Source organism: Pseudonaja textilis, chromosome 4 (genome assembly GCF_049901715.1).
Source record: "Pseudonaja textilis isolate UNSWEBS1 chromosome 4, rPseTex1.2, whole genome shotgun sequence".
Taxonomy (NCBI): domain Eukaryota; kingdom Metazoa; phylum Chordata; class Lepidosauria; order Squamata; family Elapidae; genus Pseudonaja; species Pseudonaja textilis.
In genome coordinates, this window is record NC_141993.1 from 77,626,770 (window position 1) to 77,650,788 (window position 24,019).

The 24,019-nt window shown below is 39.4% G+C and overlaps 1 protein-coding gene across 2 annotated transcripts in view; it reads right to left on the reverse strand.

Annotated features, from left to right (window-relative positions):
* Positions 1-24,019, reverse strand: part of PLD1 (phospholipase D1) — a 126,877-nt gene that overhangs the window by 84,016 nt on the left and 18,842 nt on the right. For both annotated transcript variants that reach the window (XM_087933452.1, XM_026705756.2), the window contains exon 2: positions 749-931. In XM_087933452.1, coding sequence (XP_087789578.1) covers positions 749-902 — 154 coding nt within the window. In that variant the 5' untranslated portion in view covers positions 903-931. The remainder of the gene's footprint in view (positions 1-748; positions 932-24,019) is intronic.

Here is a 24,019-nt window from a genome sequence, read left to right on the forward strand (position 1 = left end):
AGCAATACAGGTTTAACAATTAAAATGATACACCATCAAATAAATTTTATAGAATGTGGATTTAGCAGTATAGTTGATTGCTTTCTCATGAACTTTGTGCAACTTTACTCCAAAACTTCTAAAAACAGGAATAGATCAACCCACAAGCCATGCGCTGCCCAGCACTTCCTTTTGGGTTCCCAAAGCAGTGCAAGATGTCATGTCTGAAATTCAGTGTCAAGAGGGCTAAATTTTCACAGTTGCATATTTAAACATTGCAAATCTTTTGTACATAACCTCTCCCCCCAATTCCTCTCTTTAACCCAGTTACCAAAAATCCCTGAAAAGTTTGAGGAGAAAAAAACAACTGGGTCCAAATTTTCAAACTTTTCCTTTCTGTTGACCAGAAGACCTTATGTCATCTGTTGGGTATTTGGGAAATTTCATCACCTTAAAAATTGTGTCTCCCTCTTTTAAAAGAAACCAGTTTTGGGAGTTATTCAATATAGACTTTTGGTTTTTAGGTAAAAGAAGTAGGTTAGTTGTTAGTTATAGTAGTACAGGAAACAGAGAAATATCAGGCAGGATAGATGCTGAAGACTTCACAGAGAACATCAAAGCTTCACTCAAAACTACTGTATTCAGTTTTCAGAAATCAATCACATTTGATTTCTATTTCCCCTAATTCAGTAAGAACTATCAACCTTCTTTTTAACAAGAACACTCGGGTTTCAAAGACACGTTTTATAGGCTTGTGCTATTGACTTACCAGGAGCTCTTGGATCGTGCACCACATCATTATCCAATTCGTCCCCTTCAAAATGCAGCTCCCTCGAGTCCAGACTTTCAATTATGTTACTCATGTCGGCAGCGATTTTCCTCAGTGCTGAAGTGCTCACTTGCTTTCCATTGGTGAGAGACATCTTAAAGGTTTACTCTTGTGCACAAGGGGCTGTTTGAGAGAAGGAGCAAGGAAAATGCATTACTGTGGTGGTTGGATTTGGAGTTGGTTGATGCACCAAAGGTTTACCTGCATGACCGCTTGGCCAAGAAATTAAACTGTTTTTCTTTCTATGTTGCATGATAAAAAGAGCTCATACAGGATGGAGTAACTGAAGAGTCAAAGTTTGCCTAAAGAGCGGATGAACAGCCAAGTTACTGTTGCCACTGTTGTATCAAAAGAATTATTCTATGCCTTCAGGTAAGCCAGGGGTGTCAAACTCAAGGCCCAGAGGATGGATCTGGCCCACGGGACCACCCTGGATCTGGCCCACGGGGCCACCCTGGAAACAGCAAAGGGCTAGCCTGCGGTGTTTCTGCCAGTGAAAACGGAGCTTGGGGAGCCCTGCAATCTGTTTTCGCTGGCAGAGGCCGTTGCAACTGAAAACAAAGTTCAAGAGCCCATTTTCTCTGGTAGAGTGCTCGGACCACCACACATGCCCCTGACATGAGTTAAATCGAACTGGCCTCCTGGCCACACCTCCATAACCCTCCCCCCGAAGTCAAACACAACCCTGATGTGGCCCTCAATGAAATCGAGTTTGACAGCCCTGAGGTAAGCAACGTATGAGAGATAGATATCTCTGTTTTTACAACCCTGTAGTCCCTGTAGTAGAGTTGGGGTGACTGAATGAAGCTCAGCCAGATGTCCTTCCTGACGAGTTTGCAGCAAAATAAATTTTCTTTGTGCCCTGGTACATTTATCGCTACCTAGGATTGAACTCTCAATCTTTCAATATGGGAGGTGAGTGTCAACTCGTAAAGCATTCCTGTCCTGATCTCAAGTTGCCATAGGCAGGAGGCTTCTAACAAATAATTGGATTTCTTTTGAAACTTGGCTCAAGGCTCATGAATTAATTAGGCCATCCATCAGAACCCTGACAGTGAGCATCCTCACCACTAGACCACTATGCTGCTCACATGAGAGATAGATACAAGACTAGTAAAATAATTATTTTCCTTCTTGAGAAAGGTGATACAAATGGAACCTTAATGGAAAATCCCAGAGCATGCTTGCTAATTTTTCCCATCAAGGAAGACTGTCTCCGAGAACCCACTGCTTGGTTCTCTTTCAATATGTACATCACTGAACATGTAACAGACATCACTACGATACAAACTTAGCAAGGGCCAAACAACTTGAGCAGTTCTTGGAGCTGCATGTGATTCAATTTCATGAGGATTGCTGGGATAAATACTATTTTTATCGATTAAATATAAACAAAGTATCACAGAACATGTGAACGGTCCAGAGAATTCCAAAATTAGAAACTGAAAAAAATCTGTACAAGGTGCCCTGTATACAGCATGGTGTTGCTTAAGCTATCTCCTTTGTCTAATTCTGGCCAATCAGATTTGTACATTTGACATGCCCATTGAGAAAAAGTCTCAGAACTCAAGTTCAGTATTTCATCTCTCTGATGGTGTGCAGAAACAAATGGCATGGTCCAGCATTTATCAATCTTGGCGACTTAAAGGTGGGTGGACTTCAACTCTCAGAATCTCATAGCCAGTTAAGCAAAAGTTCAAGAAGGAAGGCTATGTGTAATTAGATGCCACTGATTGTACATGCTAGATTTCCAATGTTTTAACAGATAACAGATAATCAGAGTTGGAAGGGACCTTACTGGTCATCTAGTCCACCACCCCCGCCCAAGCGGGAGACCCTACACCAATTCTGACAAATGACAGTCCAATCTCTTCTTGAAAGACTCAACTGATGGCACTCCCATAACTTCCGAAGGCAAGCTGTTCCATTGGTTGATTGTTCTCACTGTCAAAAAGTATCTCCTTGTTTCCAGATTAAATCTCTCCTTGTTCAGTTTCCATCCATTATTCCTTGTCTGGTCTACAGGCGCTTTAGAAAATAGCTTGACCCCTTCCTCCCTGTGGCAGCCCCTCAAATATTGGAAGGCTGCTATCATGTCTTCCTGCAACCGTTCGCTGTATGTTTTAGCCTCCAGTCCCCTAATCATCCTGGTTGCTCTTCTCTGCACTCTTTCTACAGTCTCAACATCTTTTTTATAGTGTGGTGACCAAAACTGGATGCAGTACTCTAGGTGTGGTCTTACTAAGGCTTTATAGAGTGGTATTAGTACCTCACTTTATCTCGATTTATCCCTCTGTTAATGCAACTTAGGATTGCATTAGCTTTGATCATGTACAGGTACTCCGCGACTTATGACCACAGTTGAGCCCCCAAATCTCTGTTGTTAAGTGAGACATTGTTAAGTGAGTTTTGCCCCATTTTATGATCTTTCTTGCCACTTCAGTCGATAAGTTGGTAACTCAGTTGTTAAGTGAATCTCAAGCTTCCCTATGGAATTTGCTGGTCAGAAGGCTTGAAAAGGGATTGCATGACCTTGGGACACAGCAACGGTCACAAGTATGAACCATACTTGTGACTGTTGCTGTGTCCCAGTTGGGAGGCACCTGAATTTTGATCACATGATCATGGGAATGCTGCAAAGGTTGTAACTGTGAAAAACAGTTGTAAGTAACTTTTTTCAGTGACACCATAAACTTTGAACAGTCACTAAATGAACTGTTGTAACTCAAGGACTACCTGCACTATGTATAAATGAGAATTATTATGCACTCAGTTTAATCCTGATTGTATTTGAAATGATGAAGATGCACAAGATATAGGATTCTTTCAAGCAAGAACAGGAAAAAACTCAACAGCCACAAATACTTTTGTATTTCTCGATAAGAAAATGTTTTTTTCTTAATTTTACTTTGTTCTTGGGCTAGGTCTGACATATATGACCTGTCCATATACTGATTAATTTTTTAAATGAATTACCTCTCTGTCCCATTATCTCTTTGTTCCTGCCAAGATAATTCCAGCCATCTTAAATGTAAAAGCCTGGAATTGGCATGCATATTTAATTAAGGAAGCAATTTTCATGTTCTCTTCCTTTAAAATATTCAGCAGCAGCAAGGTTGCCGCTATACCTGAATCTTTTAAAGGGACACTGCTCCAAAACAAGACAGGATATGTGCGCACACTCTTTGCAACCAGTGCCAAGCTTAGGTGTGTTCAAAAGCTAAAAACGACCACATGACAAAAAGATCAATCAAGGCGCATGCTTCAGAAAGGGTCTAACAGAAACAGAGTTGCAATTCCAGTTTTTCTTGTACAAAGTTAAATTTTTTCCCCCTTTTGTCTTCTGGGCCATTTCCCCTTAAGACAAAGAGATGAGTTACTGGTTTTTCTTGTTTGTGGGTGGTGTGTTTTGTTTTGTTTTGCACTGGAACAATAGTTACAATTAGCAGAATATGCCATCATCCATTTTGTTCATTGTTCAGAAGGCAGATCAGAAAAAGCAACGGGAAATCAAGCATTAAGCCCTCCTCTTCCTTTATATGACCTACATGTTACCCTGTTCAATCCACCTGTTTGCAAAGATAAATGTTGAAAAGGAACACAGAGTTGGTAGCAAGAGCCAAGGAATGACTTGATTATTCAACTTTATTACCATATAGCCACTATATCTGTATATTTAACCGGTAACCGAGTAGCCCAAAGAGAAAAAGCAAGAATCATGTACAACATATGGTTAAGGACTGTAACTGTTACTATGTATGACAGATTGGCAGAAAACTAGCAGAGCGCATCCATGAATATCAACTAGCAGTCAGAAGACATGATGAAAAGTCTTTAATCTCACAACACAACACATGGACAAAACTATAGTTTCAATTAGGAAATTGTGAGCATCCCAGACCAAGCTAAATCCAAAAATTCTAGGGAATTCTTAGAAACTTGGCATTTAGACAAATCAGCCATAAGCTTATTTAGACACCGTTCAAAGCTAGTCAGGAAACAGAAAGATTAGAAAATATCCTTTCTGGAAGCCAACACCCAGATGAGCAGGTATTAATACCAAGCAAACAATCCAGCAGAGAACAATACCCCAATCAAGAAATTACCAAGGAGAAAACCACACCCCATCAATACTAGCATGATAAATTACAGTATATAACTAGGGAACAAACCCTACATTCACCAGCAGAATGATGGTAATGTTACCTAGTTGGGTAATGAAATGTCTTCAAGTAAACAACCAAGCACAGAGAGTACCAAGGACTCCACATCGTTCAATCCTGAACTACAGATATTGTTTTCTATTTAGCCACTATATCTGGCTACAGAAATTTAGATGATGAGGGTGAAGGTTCGTTCTCCAAGCTTGTGGGTTAGTTTCTGAATGTTTTCTTACCAGGATAGGTAACATCTTCAGCAAGTTTTAGGAGTTGCCTAAACTCTGCTGAAAATGTTACCTGGTCTGGTAACGAAATGTTTCAGAAACCAATTCATAAGCTCAGAGAATGAACCTTCACCCTCATCCTACACCTGAGCTACAGATATTCGCCACAATTGCAAATTTAGGTTATGTTTTGATGGCAGCAAAAGGATCTTGTGAAAAGACATAGCTGGATTAAAGAGTTGCTGACAGATGCCATAATCATACACTATCCCCATACTCTAAAGCAGATTATGCCTTTGAATCCTACACACTGTGGGGCTCTATGGCCTGCAGTAATTGTGTCCATAGACACTGCATTGGGTATCCAGGATATTTTATATTTATTTATTTATGCATATCATTTCTTGGAAATTAGGGAGATTCTTTGATTGTGTGGTCCTGAAAAGCTTTTTTGGGATTATAGACAAACTAATGATGGGACATCCACTTTTGTTAAATTGTCTTATTGCAAGCCAATTCTCAGTATTTCCAGGAAAAGAAACATTCAAGCATGCCAACAAATACACTAATTACTGACAGTAGTGATTTCCTCTCTAAAAAAATGAGAAGAAGAAAAAATGCATTCAAAGCAAACATTTAAATATTTCATTCTGTATGCTAAATTGTAAACTCGCTCATTTAGTGTCTGTATTTTTGCAGCCAGAATAACTCCATCCACTAGATAAGTATGAGAAAATAGATACAAAACCTAAATGAGAAAAAAAAAACATTATAGGAGATAATTGGAAGTGTTGGCTTGTAGGAACAGTCTGAACTGGGAGTGGCTAATCACAAGTTTTGATCAGAATAAATTAATAAGAAGAGGGTTGAAGTAATGACAAAGAATCCCAGTGATCTCAAATGAGATACATATAACATTTTTTTCTTTAAAAAAATCATTTCTTACTTTTATGGGTGCTATGTATCTTCCTCGATCTCAGCCCTACAGATACCAGTTAAAAATACCAAAGGTGAGAGTTATTTTCCAGTTTAATAGAGTAACAGAATAATAGAGTTGGAAGGGACCATGGAGGTAATCTACTGAAGTTCAACCCTTGGCTCAAGCAGGAAAGCCTATCCCAGTTCTGACAAGTGGCTGTCCAGTCTCTTCTTGAAAGCCTCCAGTGATGGAGCGCACACAACCTCTGAAGGCGAGCGGTTCCATTGGTTGATTGTTCTCACTGTCAGAAAATTTATCCTTGTTTCTAGGCTGAATCTCTCCTTGATCCATCCAGTTTCCAGCCATCGTTCCTTGTTTGGCCTTCAGGTGCTTTGGAAAATAGGCTGTCCCCCTCCTCTCTGTGATAGCGCCTCAAATAGTATCATGTCCCACTGGTATCATGTCACCCCGCTTCTCTTTTTCACCTGATCAGCCATGCCCAGTTCTGCAACTATTCTTTAAGAATATGTTTAATAAGATGGCTAGTATTGTAGTTAATTTCAAAAGAACTAACAGATAGCAATAGCAGATTATATACCACTTTATAGTGCTTTACAGCCCTCTCTAAGCGGTTTACAGAGTCAGCATATTGCCCCCAACAATCTGGGTCCTCATTTTACCCACCCCGGAAGGATGGAAGGCTGAGTCAACCTTGAGCCTGGTGGAATTTGAACTGCCAAATTGCAGGGAGCCGGCAGTCAGCAGAAGTAGCCTGCACTACTGCACTCTAACCACTGCACCACCATGACTCAAGATGCTCTCTGTCTCCTCTTCCCAAAAGAAATCAGGGTCATGGGAGTTTGAGGGTTCTGGGCAGTTTATTGCACTGCATTCTTCTGGATAGAGAGCTCTGGGGTTGTTCCTAAGATGGTCTGAAAGAAGTTGTTCAGTTGTTCAGTTAGCTTCCATGGTTGAGGGTGGTCTAAAATCATCCTTCTGTGGTTTTCACATATTTTAATGGAGAGGGAAGAACTCTGGATTCTTTGGGGAAGAGGAGGCATACAGCATTCGTTGATTCTTTTTGAGTTAGCTACTAGGTATCTTATTAAACTGGAAAACAACTCTCACCTTTGGTATCTTTAAGTTGGAGAAGAGCCATGAGAGCTATCTTCAAGTATCTGTAGGGCCATCATGTAGATCAGGGTCAGCAATCCATGGCTCTGAAGCCACATATGGCTCTTTGATCCCTCTACTGTGACTCCTTGTTGCCGATTGGCTCCACAATTGATAGAGCTTTCAGTTAGGGCAGGTAGAGGAAAAAGAATGGCGCGCTAGGAGAAGACTATGGTGGGGAAACCAGACTTCTGGTTGGCTCCAGAATTGAATGGGGGGCTACCGGTTAGGACCTTTGTGGCTCTTCGAGTGTTTAAGGTTGCTGACCCCTGATGTAGACAAAGAGGTAGAATTTTTCAGGAAATGATGGATTTAAGTTACAAGGGGGCAGATCTTCATTGGACATCAGAAGTGTTGATCAAACATCAGGTTTTGTTTCCTAAAAATAAGAACTGCTCAACATAGGCACAGATTGCCTCCAGAGTTGGTGGATTCTTCTTTTTGAACTAGTTTTTTTTTTTAAAAAAAGAAGCTGAATAACCATCTGTCAGGAAAGCTGTAGTATTGGATTCCTGCATTAGACAGATGGTTGGACTGCGATATTCAAGGTCCCTTCAACTTTTACATTCTACATGTTTGTTTTGATGTTTGCCCAAAACTTATTTTTGACTATACGGCTAGCTGGAGCTCTGAACAGAAGCCTTCACCACTGCAAACTTTTGTTACAGTTCATGCTTTTATGATTTCCTTTCCTGGTTTTTCTTTTTCTTTATTTAATGAGTAACATAGAGGTCATAAAGAAACCTTATGATCCTTCCAGAGTCATAACTTTCAATCAATACTTGCATCACATACTTATATTAAATCATGAGACAACATGTCAGAAAGATAAATTCTTTTCCCTTTAACCTTTTTTAGCCATTCTGCCTAAGTCAGGAAATCCCCTTCAAGGGATTTGTCATTCAAAGGCACATAGAACTGATCATCATTAGCTTTTAAGATATCTTGCTTATCTCTCTCCTTCCCTCCCTCCCTCCCTCCCTCCCTCTCTCTCTCTCTCTCACACATCCATCCATCCATCCATCCATTTTACGGTTCACCCATCTCACTATCTAAATTAGTGACTCCCAACCTTTTGGGCACCAGGGACCAGTTCTGTGGAGAGAGGTTTTTCCACAGACTGGAGAGGGTATGGTTTCACATGCTGCCTGCATCCTGTAGTTGGGGCTTCACTCGTTTGCATGGTCCAATTTCTGGCATGCCACAGACCAGAACCGGTCCATGAACCAGAGGTTGGGAAGCTCTGATTTAAGTGACTCTGGGCAATTTAAAAAAATCTTGGAGTATCAGTAGGGATGGGATTCTATTGGTTTTGACTGGTTCGGGCGAACCCCTTGTTCCTATGTTCAGCTCGGTCCAAACCGGTTCACTGCAATGAGGAAGTGGTCCCTCCCGCCAGCCCCTGCTCTTTCCTGTGCGCTTTATGCCTTTGTTTAGAGCACAGCTGATTCGGCTGGCAGAGTGGTTTGCTGCGCCTCAGCTGTTTTTTTCACAGAGGCTACAGTTGAAGGTAAGTATGAGCTTGCCTTTTTAAAATGAGGAGCATGAACCGGTTGTTATACCAGTGGAATCTCATCCCGGAGTATCAGCCATAATAGTTTGCCATGGCTGCACGTATAGGAACAACTTGTTCTATTGCTTCTAAAGGGCATAGAAAGTGAGTGACCATGGTGAAGAAATCCTAGTGAGGGCATCTTTTATTCATGTTATTTTATTTATTGATGAAACAATAAATAAACAGGGCAATATATGACAATGGAAGGGGGACTTTCTGTATTGGTTATAACAGGAGTGGAGAACATTGTGAAGACTAATGATTGCACTTATCACTGGAAGGAACAACAGTTTGTAGTGGGGGTTTTAGATTATCCCACTCGCCCTCTTCTAGAATGGGTTATAGGAGCGAGTTTAGGAACTTTTTCTTCATTTTTTTTATAAACCAAGTGAACTCAGCTTTAGAAATTGTATTACATCATTGTTGAGCAAAGTAGTAAGAAAACAGTGCTCTTGTTGTTTTAGTACCCATACTTGAAGGATGGGTGAGGGGAAATAAAAAAGGAGCACATGAAATTTTTGGCCAAGGATCATCCATCCTGGTCTTCAAAATTATAACACTTTCAAGTAAACAAGCAATAAAAGAAAAATGGGATTTGCTTGCCTAATGGGCCCCATGGAAAGATCCAAACAAAACTAAGTAAAAACTAACAACAGTTAAATTATACAAAAGCAATATACACCAGATACAATATGAATATGATGTGACACTAAGATCCTGAATCTATAAACATGATACCCCTACTGTCTGATTTTACAATAAATTAGCCCTACTATTCAGCTTTAACTTCTATCTAAATTCTCATATAAATCAGTTTATTTTATAAAATATGTATGCTTTCAAGATTTTCTAGAACCTATCCAAAAATTTATGGACCTGCGAAGCAGAGATGGGGAAGTAGAATTTCATAACCAGGACCAGTTTTTGAAATGCCGAAAATGAGATGTCTGTAAAGATTCTCAGTCATCCAGGTCATGGTTGTCCCAAAGGTGCTTTTTCAGGAGGCATCTGGAGTTTGTTTTTTTCTTTGAAGGTATTTCGCTGCTCACCCAAGAAGCTTCTTCAGGCCTGACTGGGTGGTGGGGAATGGAAGGATTTATATTCCTTGAAGACAGCTGGTCATTTGCATCCTTTTAGAGGGTTGTTGAAGCACTTGGAGGTTTATCTGTCCCCTTAGGGTCACCTGAGTAGTGCAAATGGTTCCTGTAGTCTGCAATTTTTTCCTCTGAAAATCCATTCCTACTCCCATACAATTCAAAGGGTGTTCAACCCCAATTGTATAGCTAAAAATCTGTAGAGATTGTCAGTTATCCAGGTCATGGTTGTTTGAAAGGTGCTTTTTCAGGAGGCACCTGGACTTTCTTGTTTTTGTTTTTGAAGAAGAAGAAGCTTCTTGGATGAAAAGCAAAACACCTTCAAAAGAAAAAAACAAGAAAGTCCAATTGCCTCCTGAAAAAGCACCTTTGGGAGAAAATGAGATGGAAAACCTGTGAAATGGGTATGGAAAAAAGCCTATAAATGGAATAGAAACAGGAGCCTGGCAAGCCAGGTGGTGGGACAGGGAGTGAAGCCATCACTAGTACCAAGAGCTTTAATAGGGCTCTGACTCTAATAGGGAGACAGTCTAAGGGTCTGTGAGGAAAGGAAACTTGGGTAAAACCAAGAGAAGTCTAAAACATCATGTGATGCACATTCCTAGCCACGTACGTAGATAGACTATTCCAGGGGTGTCAAAATCCTGGCCCGCGGGCCGGATATGTCTCACACTAGCCATGTCCCCGCCCACCTTAGCGAAGGGGAAAAAAATCCTGATACGTCATGTGATGCTGCAATGACACCCCTGGAGTATCCCATTTACAATTCCTGGCCTCCCCCCCAAAATCAGTGTCCTTGTTGGCTACCAAAACCTTGTCCATGGCCAGTGAGCATTCTTTGAGAAGTGTCAATCTACACATTTCAGTCTTTTTTCTTGTTTTGTGCTTCAGCTGAATTCAGAGTTCTTATTGGTGTTTGTTTTAGCAGTAAGATTAAATTGGAAGTATAACATGGAAGTACAATTAAAATGGATGTATAACTAGTAGCGGTATTCTTTTTTTTTTTTTTACTACCAGTTCTGTGGGTTTGGCTTGGTGGACGTGGCAGGGGAAGGATACTGTAAAATCCACATTTCCAACCACTCCAGGGGAAGGTAACTGTAAAATCCCCATTCCCTCCAAAGCCAACTAACCTGCTTTCCAGCTCTGTTCTCCTATGCAGGGCAACAAAAGAAGACCCTACCAATCAGCTGGGACTCAGGAGGCAGAGAACAGATGGGGGTGGGGCCAGTCAGAGGTGGTATTTACTGGTTCTCCAAACAACTCAACATTTTCGCTACCAGTTCTCCAGAACCTGTCAGAACGGGCAGAATACCATCTCTGAAGTATAACATGATATTTATAATGATCCCAAACCATTCAGAAGTTTGTTTTAAGACTCTAACTTTTTCGATGAAAAATTAAAAAAAGAAACAGACAGCAATTATGTTTGCTTCTTTTGTTTGTTTGTGATCTCTGATTCATGCCATTTTATTACTTCGCACTGTCACGCAGCCTGGAAATGTACAGCCACATTATTGAGAATTTTCCTTCTTTTTACTCTGAAAGAATAATTTATCAAGACCGTTGGTGTTTTCCATGATAGATAGAAGTAATACAAGTTTTAAAAAATCCAAATAGCATTACAACTGAATGCATTCAACTGTGGCTTTTGGGGATATATGGAAATAATTAAAAGGAAATGAACTGATACTTCTTTATTTTTACATCAGAGACAAGCTGTGGCTCTGCTTGACAGACAAAAAATGGATGCTGAACTCAATGGGAAAGGACCAAAGTCAGAAAAAGAATCTCTGTTCTTTTACCCCAAGGATGCTGAGGCAGACTGTGCAGCACATAACAATACAGGTACTCCTCAACTTACAACAGTTCATTTAGTGACCATTCAAAGTGACAAGAAGACTGAAAAGAATGGCTTTTGTCTACCTGTATTTAAGCCTTACTAAAACATATCAAAGCAAGATAGGACAGCAATGTTTTTACATCATTTTGCAAGCCATTCCATTGGAAACAGGCATTGAACAGGTATATTAAACAATGACTTAATAGCTTACTAATTCATGGACAATCCTTATTAATCAGAGAAGCAAAACTTGTCTGTGCCTAGCAGAGGATGATACAGCTGAGTAAGAAGGTGGCTCTCATCTCGACCTTCACTGCCTGCTGATAATGAATAGCTTAACTAGAACTTTGTGATAAATAATTAAAAGCATGATAGGAAAAGGTTTTATGGACTTTGTGCAAACAATGAAGGTGTTCACCTGGGTAGCAGCACCCCACTTGGGGAAGGAATGCACTCTGAGATAAATGCCAGGCTGGCACTAGAATTACAACATGATCTGATCTTTAATCCAGTGAAGTAGGAAAAAAGAATTACAAATGGAATTTGCAACATAACGTTTGCAACCTGAACTCTTGTATTCAGGGCACCAACCAGCCTCTTTCAGAACAGCATTACCGGTAACATTACCGGTCTATGCATAGATTAACACCAAGAGCTGTATGCAATGAAATTTCATTTTAATGTATGCCGATTAGTGTACATTCAAAGTGACAATAAAGTTATTCTATTCCTATTCTATTCTATTCTCATTTCCCCCAACAAATGCCTTACCCTGTCCATTGGAGTTTAAGAACACATTGCATTGCAGGCCACTTCCATTAAACCAGAAATAAATCATTACACTAATATAGATTACAAATGGCAACAGCATTTGAACATGATAACGAACTGCAAGGTATTCATTCCATTTTTGAATGCCCTGCAGAATTCATTCCATCTCCAAATGCTTATATTTCCAGAGTTGATTGCTCAATTAATTAAGCAATTTATATCTTGTTCTTCTAATTCATTGGTACCACTCACAGCATCTCACTGAAAACAATGAAAACCAATGTTACTGTGAACAAAGCTTTAAGAAGCGTATGAAAGCCCATTAAGAATTTTCTAAGAAGAATAGGCTGAAGGCAAGTGACATTTCTCAAGTCATATTTTACCCTGTTTCTGGAGCAAATGCCTCCTTGAAGAATTTCAGTAGGGAAAGAATGATTTGAACTTTTAACCTGATTAGAAGTCAAAAAGGATCTTGGATGAAGAAACAGCTTTAATACTGTTGCCAAGAAAATTACATAGATGAGTCTACAAAAGTCACAGAAGTAAGATCAACTCAAAATAAACTCTAATTTAGCTGCTTAAAGGACTTGGCATAGTCCTCTCTTACCTGGCTTCCCTCCAAATGTGTGGATTTTGATTCCAAGAATTCCTCAATGGAATTCACCGCTGTTGAGAATTGTGGGATTGAAGGCTGCACAACTGAAGAATGGGAAGGCTGAGGGTGCCTTGTTTATTTTTTGTCAAAACAACCATGACTGGAAGCTTTATATAAAAAAATTATCCCAAAGGCAACTGGATTTTCTTTGGTCTTCCTTGAAGGAGTTTCACTTTTCATCCAAGAAGCATCTTCAGTTCTGACTGAATGGTGGAGAATAGAAGCATTTTGTATTCCTTACAGTCATCTGGTCCTTAGCACTCTTTCTGAGAGTTGTTGAGATCACTTGGAGGTTTATTTGTGGACTCAGGGTCATCTGGATGGATTGCCTTTTGCGGTGGTTAGAATGCAGTACTACAGGCTAGTTCAATTCTCACTGGCTCAAGGATAACTCAGCCTTCCATCCTTCCGAAGTTGGTAAAATGAGGGCCCATATACTGACTCTGTAAACTGCTTAGAGAGGGCTATAAGGCAGGGATGGGATTCTACCAGTTCCGTTCTGGTTCTATAGAACCCCTTGTTAACTTTCTAAGCAATTCGGAGAACCGGTAGTTAGAAGTAATCTCCTTTTGTTTTTTTCCACCCTTTTTACATTCTTGCCAGTACGCCTAGACTTCCTGTCTCCGGAGCTTCTGGGACTTGACTTTCTTAAAGGGGAAGGGTTGTTTTAAGATTTTTACACTGCTGTTGGGAAGAAATACTTCCCTGAACAATCAGCACTTTGAAGAAATAATTGAATAATGAAGCAAAGCTTTTAGTGACAGGGAACCAAGATGAGTGACATTCAGCAAAGCTTCTTGGCTAGCTAGAAAGATTGACATTCAAACGTGACTTTACACACCCTTTCTGAGTTTTGGTTTTTGGTGAAGGTTAATTCTGAGCTTGGTGATGTTTAATCCTGTGTTTATTGATGGGATAGTTTTCCCTATTGAGCTTCAACAAGCAACAGCTACTGTTGTGATTTAATTATTTGTATTGTGTTTCATTTTTTTCCTGCCTCATGGTTTCTTTTTCTATCTGGGGAGGGGGTGTTCCTTTAGTACTATATGGCACTGTCTTTTGGGGGTATATTTCCAAGAGGCAGGATGCAAGCTTGGCACTAATTCTTTTTACTGCCTTTCTGGAGGGCATGTGATCTTTCCTTAAATCTGGATGATTTCCTTAGCATATCTTGTGAGGAGAATGAGACCAGCTGGTATCTTTAAGTGGTGCAAATGGATCTAAGGATTGCATTTCCTGGGTGTGATTTTCCTGGAGAGCTGAAATGATCTCTCTGCTAAAGGGTTTCACTTTATGAGCAAGAGATGGCTGCTTGATAGTTATCACTGCATTTTAACTATTTTTGTTCCTCAAGGTGCTCTGGCACCCTGCTGATTTGTAATTCTGGCTTGCAGGTATTTTTAATCTAATGATTGGTATTTAAGGCAGCTTTTTGCAAGCAAAGAAGCTTTATGTATTTTTGTACAGGTAATCCTTGACTTACAACAGTTCATTTAGTGACCATTCAAAGTTACAATGACACTGAAAAAAGTGACTTCTGACCATTTTTCACATTTATGACCGTTGCAGCATCCCCACTGTCATGAGAGGCCAGGCGAGGCAAAGTGCCCCTTGACATGAGTGATGTCAAGCTGACCACACCCACCCAGTCACATGACCACTAAACCACGCCCACAGAACCGGTTGTTAAAAAACCTGAATCCCACCCCTGCTATAAGGCACTGAAAAATAATTTATAAGTCTAAGTGCTATTGCTATTGCTTTTGAAAAAGTACATTTGGAACAACCAAATGACTAAGAATCTCCATCAATATATAACAAAAAATGTTCTTGAGATGATAAAAGTTCAGGAGAGAAGAAGCGAACAAAGCAAGAATTCATTACAACTTTGCCAGCTATTTTTAAAACACTTGTGGGCATTTTTCTCAAAAATAGAAGCTACCATAGGTACTGGACAACGATCCTCTTCGTGAATTTTGTATTATTTGAAAAAGCACAACTTCAGCAATTTGATAAACTTTTCAACTGTCTCTCTCTGTCCCCACCACTAAAAAATAATTGTAAAAATCCCTTTGTCTCTTCAAAATATCCGGCGGTAAACCTCAGATACCTTTCCCATTATCACCTTCTTCTGTGCTCAAAAATAATGAGAAAATATCCATGGGTAAGACTGCAAAAGGGCAGAATTTGCAGAAAGCTTACTGATTGCTAACTTCACTATAGACATCACCCTGGGAAATTACATTTACACTTTAAAATATACCATTTGGACCGGTAGGGAAAATTTTGACTGGCCACGCCTACCCGCCCCTGCTCTTACCTCTCACCTCTCCTATATTCTGCTTTTATTAGCTCAGCTGTCGCACCTCAGCTGAGCTAAAAAAACAGCACAGCTCACCAAGGAAGGGCTGTCTCTGAGCCCTGCGCATGTGCAATTCACACATTTGGTGTGCACATGCAATAGGCGCGCCTGCCTGCACAGCTCACCAACCTTGATTCAGAGGGTGGAGTTTGAGCACTGCGCATGCACGCGAAGCAAGCTCCGTACCAGTAGGAAAAAATTTTGAAACACACCACAGCAGCTGAGTGTACAGAAGGAGCAGGAGCATAGTATTTTCAGAAGATACCCTCCCTAGTTTCTTGGGGTATAAAAGGAGGAGAAAAATACTTTCAGATTTGCAAGAGTCTGCTCATGTAACCTTAGAATAAAGTTAGAACCAGTACTTTGAGTTGTGTTTCTTATCCAGACTGTCTTGCAAGGCTGACAATAAGGTATGTCCAATATCTATGTTAGAGTCCAGTTTGAAGAAAAATATCAGCTATAAGAATAGACATTCTATAAGTTACTTAAATGCATAGCAAAATATTTTGCAACTTCCTGTAGAATAATATGGAAAAATCTGAAGCACTACATGGTTCTGACTTACAGCCAGGCATCAGACCCGACCTCTACAGATTTCTTCTGAAACCAGTGACACACCGACCAATGTATTGTTTTGGGCCAGATTTTCAGGGTTGGGAAGTGCCCTGTAATTCTACTTTAAACAATAGCAGGAAGGTCCTTTCAGGGCACATGCTACTGTGTTCTACATTTGTTCTGTTTCTGTAAGACCAGGCTGATGGTTTTTTGATGAGGCTTCAAACAACCCACATTTACAACAAGCCTTCTTTTCTTCTCCAATTCAGCTAAAAAAAAGTTTTTTTAAAAAAAAAAACCTCGTGACCAAATTCATCCCACAAAGCAGTGGTGAGATTCAAATTTTTTTACCACCAGTTCTGGGGGTGTGGCTTGGTGGGCGTGGCAGGGGAAGGATACTGTAAAATGTCCAGTCAGAGGTGGGATTTGCTGGTTCTCTGAACTGCTCAAAATTTCCACTACCGGTTCTCCAGAACTGGTCAGAACCTGCTGAATACCACCTCTGCCACAAAGGGTAAATCTAGGCACTTGAAGTCACAGAAAGTGGCCCATGTGATTAAATGATTCCCCCCAAAAAAAAAAACCCAAACCAGGAGTTAAACACATCAAGAGAAATAATGTTACCAGACATTTCTGGATGTGTTAGATTTGTTTAGCTTAGAGGTATCCAGAGAATTCCATGTTTCTTTTCTGTGAATATGTAACTGATTGCAACAACATCCACACTTCATTTTCACATTTTGTAAAACTTATTTCAGCTTTTCTGTTCTTTTTAAAACATCTCAGCTGCTAACCCTTAGGGTCCCCACTTATACCCCCGTTTTTATCAGAATAATAGAATAACAGAGTTGGGAGGATCTTTGGATGACTTCTTGACCAACCACCTGGTCAAGAACCAAATCCTATATCATTCAGAAAAATGGTTGTCCAATTTCTTCTTAAAAACCTCCAGTGTTGGAGCACCCACAATTTCTGGAGACAAGCTGTTCAACTGGCTATTTGTTCTAACTGTCAAGAAATTTCTCCTTTGTTCTGGGCTGGTTCTCTCCTTGATAAGTTTCCCTCCATTTCTTCTTGTTCTGTCTTCAGGTGCTTTGGAAAATTGGTTGACCCCCAGTTCTCTGTGGCAACCCCTTAGATGTTAAAATATTATTATCATGTTCCCTGTAGACATACCCAATTCCAGCAACCATCCCGCTCCAGTTCCCTTTTCAGAGGGATACTGACAACCAAACCTATCATCTGAACAGCATGTGATCTGGGTCCTCACATTTTATATTTGGTTTAAATATAGAGAGATGAGTGTATCTAACGGAAGCCTAAGGCAAGATCTCATTAAAACTATTCCTAGAGCTGAAACCCTTTGCATGAATGGCTTAAAACTAAATCGAGTGAAAATTTCAATCTGTTTTTTTTTTTTAAAGTCTGGAAGGAACAGACCACAGGTGAGCATGACAGTTAGAAAATACATCCTGTTCATTTTCAGAAAAATATATAAAGAAAAATAAGAAGTACACACAGTGTTCATAACCCAGATGAGTGTTTGAGGCCTTCTTTGCCATAACAATAGGAAAAAAACTATTTCACTAGATTGGATCAGGGGTGACGCAAAATGTAGTCACCGAATCCCACCCCTGGATTGGATATTGACAGTGTTAAACAAACAGCCATTAAAAAAGTCATGTTTCTCATAAAAGGAGACATTCACAAGGACCGTAACCCTTGTGACACATAACTGGAGAGAATAAAAAAAAAATACATAGCTTTAGATTTTTTTTTTTTCATGAGAACATTCTGAGTTGCTAGCTTGTTACTTGGATGGGGTTCTAACCATGTGTTCAAATCAAATAAGACTGATAATAATTACAAAGATGACTCAAAAGGTTAATCTGGAGGAACAAATTAAAAGGCTGCTTTCAGTCCTTATCTTGAGCCATCTTTTTTTTTTTTTTTGGTAACACATGATTTATTAACTAATCACTACTGGTTAAATTCACACATTGGATAGAACTCTGATACTGGGGTATAGCCTAATTTACAGCTTTATATGTGTTGTGCAAATTTAGTCAATTTTGGCTTATTTATTGAACTATGGCAACACAAATCACTGCTAGACATGAATTATGAATTATGTATAATGAAATTTACACTGTGCTTTGTTTATATTTGGTTTAGTATTCATTATAGTCCATAATGACATTTTGTAAACATCTCATTTAAAAAAAAAAAAACCTATTTAGTGACAGATACATTTTGCAAACCTCCATTTAAAGGGAGTGGAGAACTATATATGTTTCTCAATCAATTAAACTTATTTATCTTTCTGCTAAGATATTAGCTTACATTGCCCAAAGACTGTGCCATTATCTTATTTATCCATGAAACCTTGAAAATTTTAGGTTTTTTAAAAAAGAAGGATGATAAAGAATGGTTTAATTACATCAGAAGTAGCGAGATCTCAGTTCAACCTCCTCTCCTCTCTGTAAATTAACTGGATAACTTTACAACAATTAGGAAGCTTCTAGCTTCAAAGTTTCATAAGGTGGTTGGGAAGATAAAACTGGGAGAATAAAACCATGAAAGTGCTAATCCTTCCCTAAAACCTACCTCAGAAATCCATATTAATAACATGGTAATACTCTTCTTAGGTCTGTGGATTAATGGAGCAAAGAGAGCAGCAAGAGTTTAATCAGTAACTTTAGTGGAGGCAAAACAAACTTCCAGTTTTCTGTATGTTTTGGTGCAGCTGAATAACTCCGCATAAAAACAAAACTCATAGTCACAGTTTGGTCCACCTCTGAACTAAACATAGCTACTCATTCTTTTAATTACAAGCTCTCAAACTGTTGTTATAATTATGCCACAGAGAGTTTTCTTATTGGGAATCCCTGACTCATCTGGAAACAGCTGTTCTGGAACTCCATCAATTGTCTCTGACAATTCTTGTTGGCCTGCCTGCCTGCCTGCCTGCCTGCCTACCTACCTACCCATCCATCCATCCATCCATCCATCCATGTTACATACTTTTCCATTGAAAGTTTTAATACCAATAAGAATACAAACTATAGTAGAACAAAAAAAGAAGAGAAAGGAAGGAAGAAACTAACAACGCAATAAGAAAGAAAATACAAGAAAAGAAAAAGATATAAAGATCTTCACAGCAGTTATAAGTACAATTATATTTTAACCTCTCTCTCTCTCTCTCTCTAAGTTGTGTCATGATTCCCTAATCTATCCTATCTAATCATCAAAACCATAAACCACAAGTTCATTTCTTCTTCTTTTATTTAAAAAGTCCATAAGGGGTTTCTGGTTACCAATAACTGTAAACATAATACACCGTCTTTTCTCTAATTGGTGTTCCATGCCTTTTTTTCCTAGCTGTTTATCCATCAGCCTGTATCTGGCAATTCTTCTAAGACTTTCACGCGAATCCTGTCTTCTCATACAAACTTCTATCTAACTTTTCCTCAACCTATTTTGATGATTAAGACTGACTGATGGCCTCAGAACTGCCTTAGTCATCCTGAATGGATTAGCTGGCAACTGGGATAGCTGTACTTTAATATCTCTGAAGTTTTATAGATTGGAAAAATAAAATCATAAGGGCTGAGGTCAAATACAAAAACTGAAAGTATGATTCTTTAGTTTGTGGCTCAAATATAGCTTCTATGTTAGTACAGGCTCTGTGCATTATGCAAACTCAAGTAGTTTCAGCTAGTTCAGTCAAACAGGATTCAATTTGTCTGAATTTGTATATAGCATATGTACAATTAAGGTTTGCTAGTTTATTCCCTTGGAATGTTGAAAGCAACACACATTCTATAGATTAACTTTTCACCTTTCTCCTTTCATCTCTGACTTTCACACACACTTTTTTCAATTTTGTGTTCTAAGCAAATAGAATACAATGAACTTAACACTGTTTATTGCAATATATTATTATCCAAAGCCACTTTTTGAAAAATAGCTGCAGATCCAAAAGTAACTTTATATAAAACAGGAAGACCAAACATAGTAATATTATCCGTTTTTCTAGCATCATATTATTGTTTTCTCACAAGTGGCCCATACAACATTTGATTATGTAGTAGCAATAATATAATAAATGTCCAGAAACACTGTAATATATACAAACACAAACTTCCCGATAGTATATTCTAAGCTAGAAGCTGTGCCTAGTCATCTTTAGTATGACTAAAGATTCATATAAGCCATCTTATCAACAAGGAAAAATCTCAGATCTGGGCTTCAAAGTTAAGCTGGGGCAGCTCTGGTTAGAATTTGGAAGGGAAATCTCCAGGAACCTCCAATAGAAGGCAGTCTGTAGGATATGTCCCTGAAGCCCCCAGAAATTGAGCCAACTTGAAAAATGCCTGTCTTTTTAAATGTAACTAGTAGCTGGTATAGCTATGTGCCATAAAAGCATAGCAAAAACTTGTATGGATTACGATCTTTTGCAGATTTATATTCAAGTCAACTGGAAACCCTGAGCAGCTCCTGTAGCTGTTTCCTTTACAGTAAATAGCCTCTAGAAAGACCATAACCATAACAGCTACCATAAGAAATAAATAATTGCTTTCTCCTAAATATCACATCAAATGCCTCTCTTCAAAGTACATAAATCTTCTCTAAATGTCTATAACATTGTTCTTGTCTTTCCGGGTTGACAAATTAACAAAGAATGGAGAACAAAGCAAACTAATTCAAACTCCAGGGCACAAATCCAGGCCAATTTAAAGTGTCCAGCAATTATATATTATAGTTCCAGCTAGATACAATTAGAAATATTTTCATGGTAACTGTACTCAGATGCCACCTCAAATCCATCACCCAAACTGTGACAGTTGCACATCAAGTCTGTATTCCAGACCTTCATTTAGCACAAATCCAGGCCAAGATACAAGCTAAACTTATATTCAGATTTCACCCCTGAAATAACGGACACTTTAGTTGTTTCCAAAGTCTGCCAGAGCCATTAATATTATTTACTTCATTTGTATTAATTTGCATCGTCTGTGTCATTACACATTGAAGTTTAGCCTCACTCGTGTTAATTTGCATGGCTTCTGTAATTATTTAATGTGCAACTGGCCTGGATTGGCACTGATGATGTAACAACGTTGACTGCATGCTTACACAATTATAAGTTAAGTCAATTATATGTACGTGGATTTAACAGACATCCTTTTCTCCAAATGGGCCATTATATTGAAGCTTTATGGTGCTATAGTACCTATCGCCACGGGTTTTCTGCCCGGTTGCTGGGTGGGCGTGGCCATGGTGGGTGTGGCCAAATTGACCTCCTGCATCATGGGGGGTTGTTTTTGCCCTCCCAGGCTTCAGAGGCTTTCCTCGAGCCTCCAAGAAGGCAAAAAAGGCCTCCCCGGGCTCCAGAGGCTCTCTGGAAGCCATTTCCAGCCTTCCCGAACTTTCTGGAGGCCCGTTTTTCGCCATCCCCGAGCTTCTGCACTTACCTGCATTGAAAACGGGCCACATGGGGACTCCTCGGAGGGGTAGGATGGGGTGGGTGGGACCAGCCAGTAGTGGGATTTGGGGGTTCTCTGAACTGCACAGAACCTTAGCTTGGGGCTCTCCTGAACCCCTGCGAAACCCCAGCAGCCCATCCCTAAATATATGAAACTAGAGTGAATAGACCGTGAGGAAGAGAAAGTTGTGGCTGGATAAAACCTCAAAAAGAGCAACGATAAGATAAAAAGAGATAAAAGGCACTGCTAAATGCCTATGGAGATTCTCAGTCATCTAGGTCATGGTTGTCCCAAAGGTGATTTTTCAAGAGGCCACTGGTCTTTCTGGGTTTTTTTTTTTTTTTTTTTGAAGACGTTTTGCTTCTCATCCAAAGAGCTGAAGAAGCTTCTTGGATGAGAAGTGAAATGGCTTCAAAGAAAAACCTGAAAGTCCAGTTGCCTCTTGAAAAAGCACTTTTCAGACATAAGAGGCATTACATAAAGTCATTTTTGAAGTAGAGGCAGGAAAAAGGATAGCCGGCAGGAATAGAAAGTTATGGGGAAGAACAGCAAATGAAAATGATGTAAACTAATTTAGCTAGATTTCCTTTCTGAATTTCTTACTCCTTTGCATAATGTTGCTTATCCCGAAAGGGAATAGAACTATGGGCATATATGCACATATCAAATTATTCAAGTAAGAAAATTTTATTTACTTCTGATAAGCTCTACGGTTGCTAAGGCAATCAATTTAAAATAACGATTCAACAATTCATTCAACAATATGAAGCCATAATTTGGTTTGGTTTGGATTTTATTTCACATGATGTGTGCAGAACAGCCATTATGTTTACTCACCAAAGGATGGTTAAACTATCTTTAGCAAGATGTAAACAGGAATCTCTACAATACATATAAGAGAATATGGAAGAAATAAAATAGATGTTTGTGCCAAGCTTTCCTCATTAGCTTAATGAAAAAGTCCCAAGCAGCAGTATTTCATTTTCATTTGCAGTTGTACTTTTTCTTTGGCTATCATAAATATCTCCAAGAGTCTTTAAAAAAAAATCTAACCATATGCTATTAATTATCTTAATGCTAGCAACAGCAACAGTCCCTGCTATTGCTTCTGTATATCATTCTGAATGCTATTCTGGGATCCTTATATAATAGACCAGGCAGATAAAATAACTACCTGCCAAATCAGATTCCTGCATGATGTTTCTAGCATGTCAACATGAATGACAGCATTGAATTCTATCTGGCACTTTACTCCTTCAACAGCACCTAGTGGGCTGAGATAGAGCAGATGATAATGTTTCATGTAATAAGAAAACAACCTAGTCAGTGGTTTTACTGGTAGTGAAAAGAACTTTTCACATGTATGACCGTTGCAGCATCGTCGTGGTTACATGATCAAAATTCAGATGTTTGACAATTGGCTCATATTTATGATGGTTGCAGTGTCCTGGGCAGGGGTGGGATGCTACCGGTTTGGCCCAACTCTATCGAACTGGTAGCTCTGAAGAGCAGGAGACACTGAACCGGTTCTGTGTTTGCTGCTGTTTGGCCCAACCGCTTGCCCGGGCTCTTACCTGACCTTTATTTCCTGCTTTTTCAACCTCAGCTGCTTTGTGCGGCATAGCTGAGGTTGAAAAAGCAGGAAAAAAGTGGCTTTTCAAATGCTGCGCACCTGCGCACAGCACTTTTCAGCTGTCTGGGCAGCACAGCTTAAGGTTTTCTACACATGTGCACAAAACATAGTCACCGAGCCAGTAGTAGCACCGGTTGAATCCCACCCCTGGTCCTGGAGTAATGAGATCTCCTTCTGTGACCTTCTGCAGAGCGAAATCAATGGGGAAGTCACATTCACTTAACAACCGTGTTACTAACTTAAGAATTGCAATGATTCACCTAACAACTGTGGCAAGAAAGGTCATAAAATGGGGTAAAAACCACTTAACAAATATCTCAATCAGCAACAGAAATGTTGGACTTAACTGTGGTTATAAATCAACGATTACCTGTACATGAAATTATATAGATATTTCAACAAGGGCCATTGCTGGATGCCAAGACAGATGTGCAATAGCTGCATGGATTATTTGATCAATCAATACAATATTTGAAATTACGACCAGACCCCCACCAAAATTACTTATAACCCATTTCTGATGGTGTAACCATTAGGTAGAATTGTGGAGTCATATGTACTCGGTGTTCTCTGAGCTTGGTTGTTTTTTTGCAGGCATTTAATTACCCAAATTAGGTAAAATTATTGGACTATGCATAGATTAACAGCAAGATTAACATCAGACCAATAATTAAGAAGTAAACAATACCTCAATCAAGAAACTCTCAAAGAAGCCAATAGCAAACAGCCCAACCAAAGAACCTCGAAGACCAACAGTGACAGGGCAAGCCACTAGAAT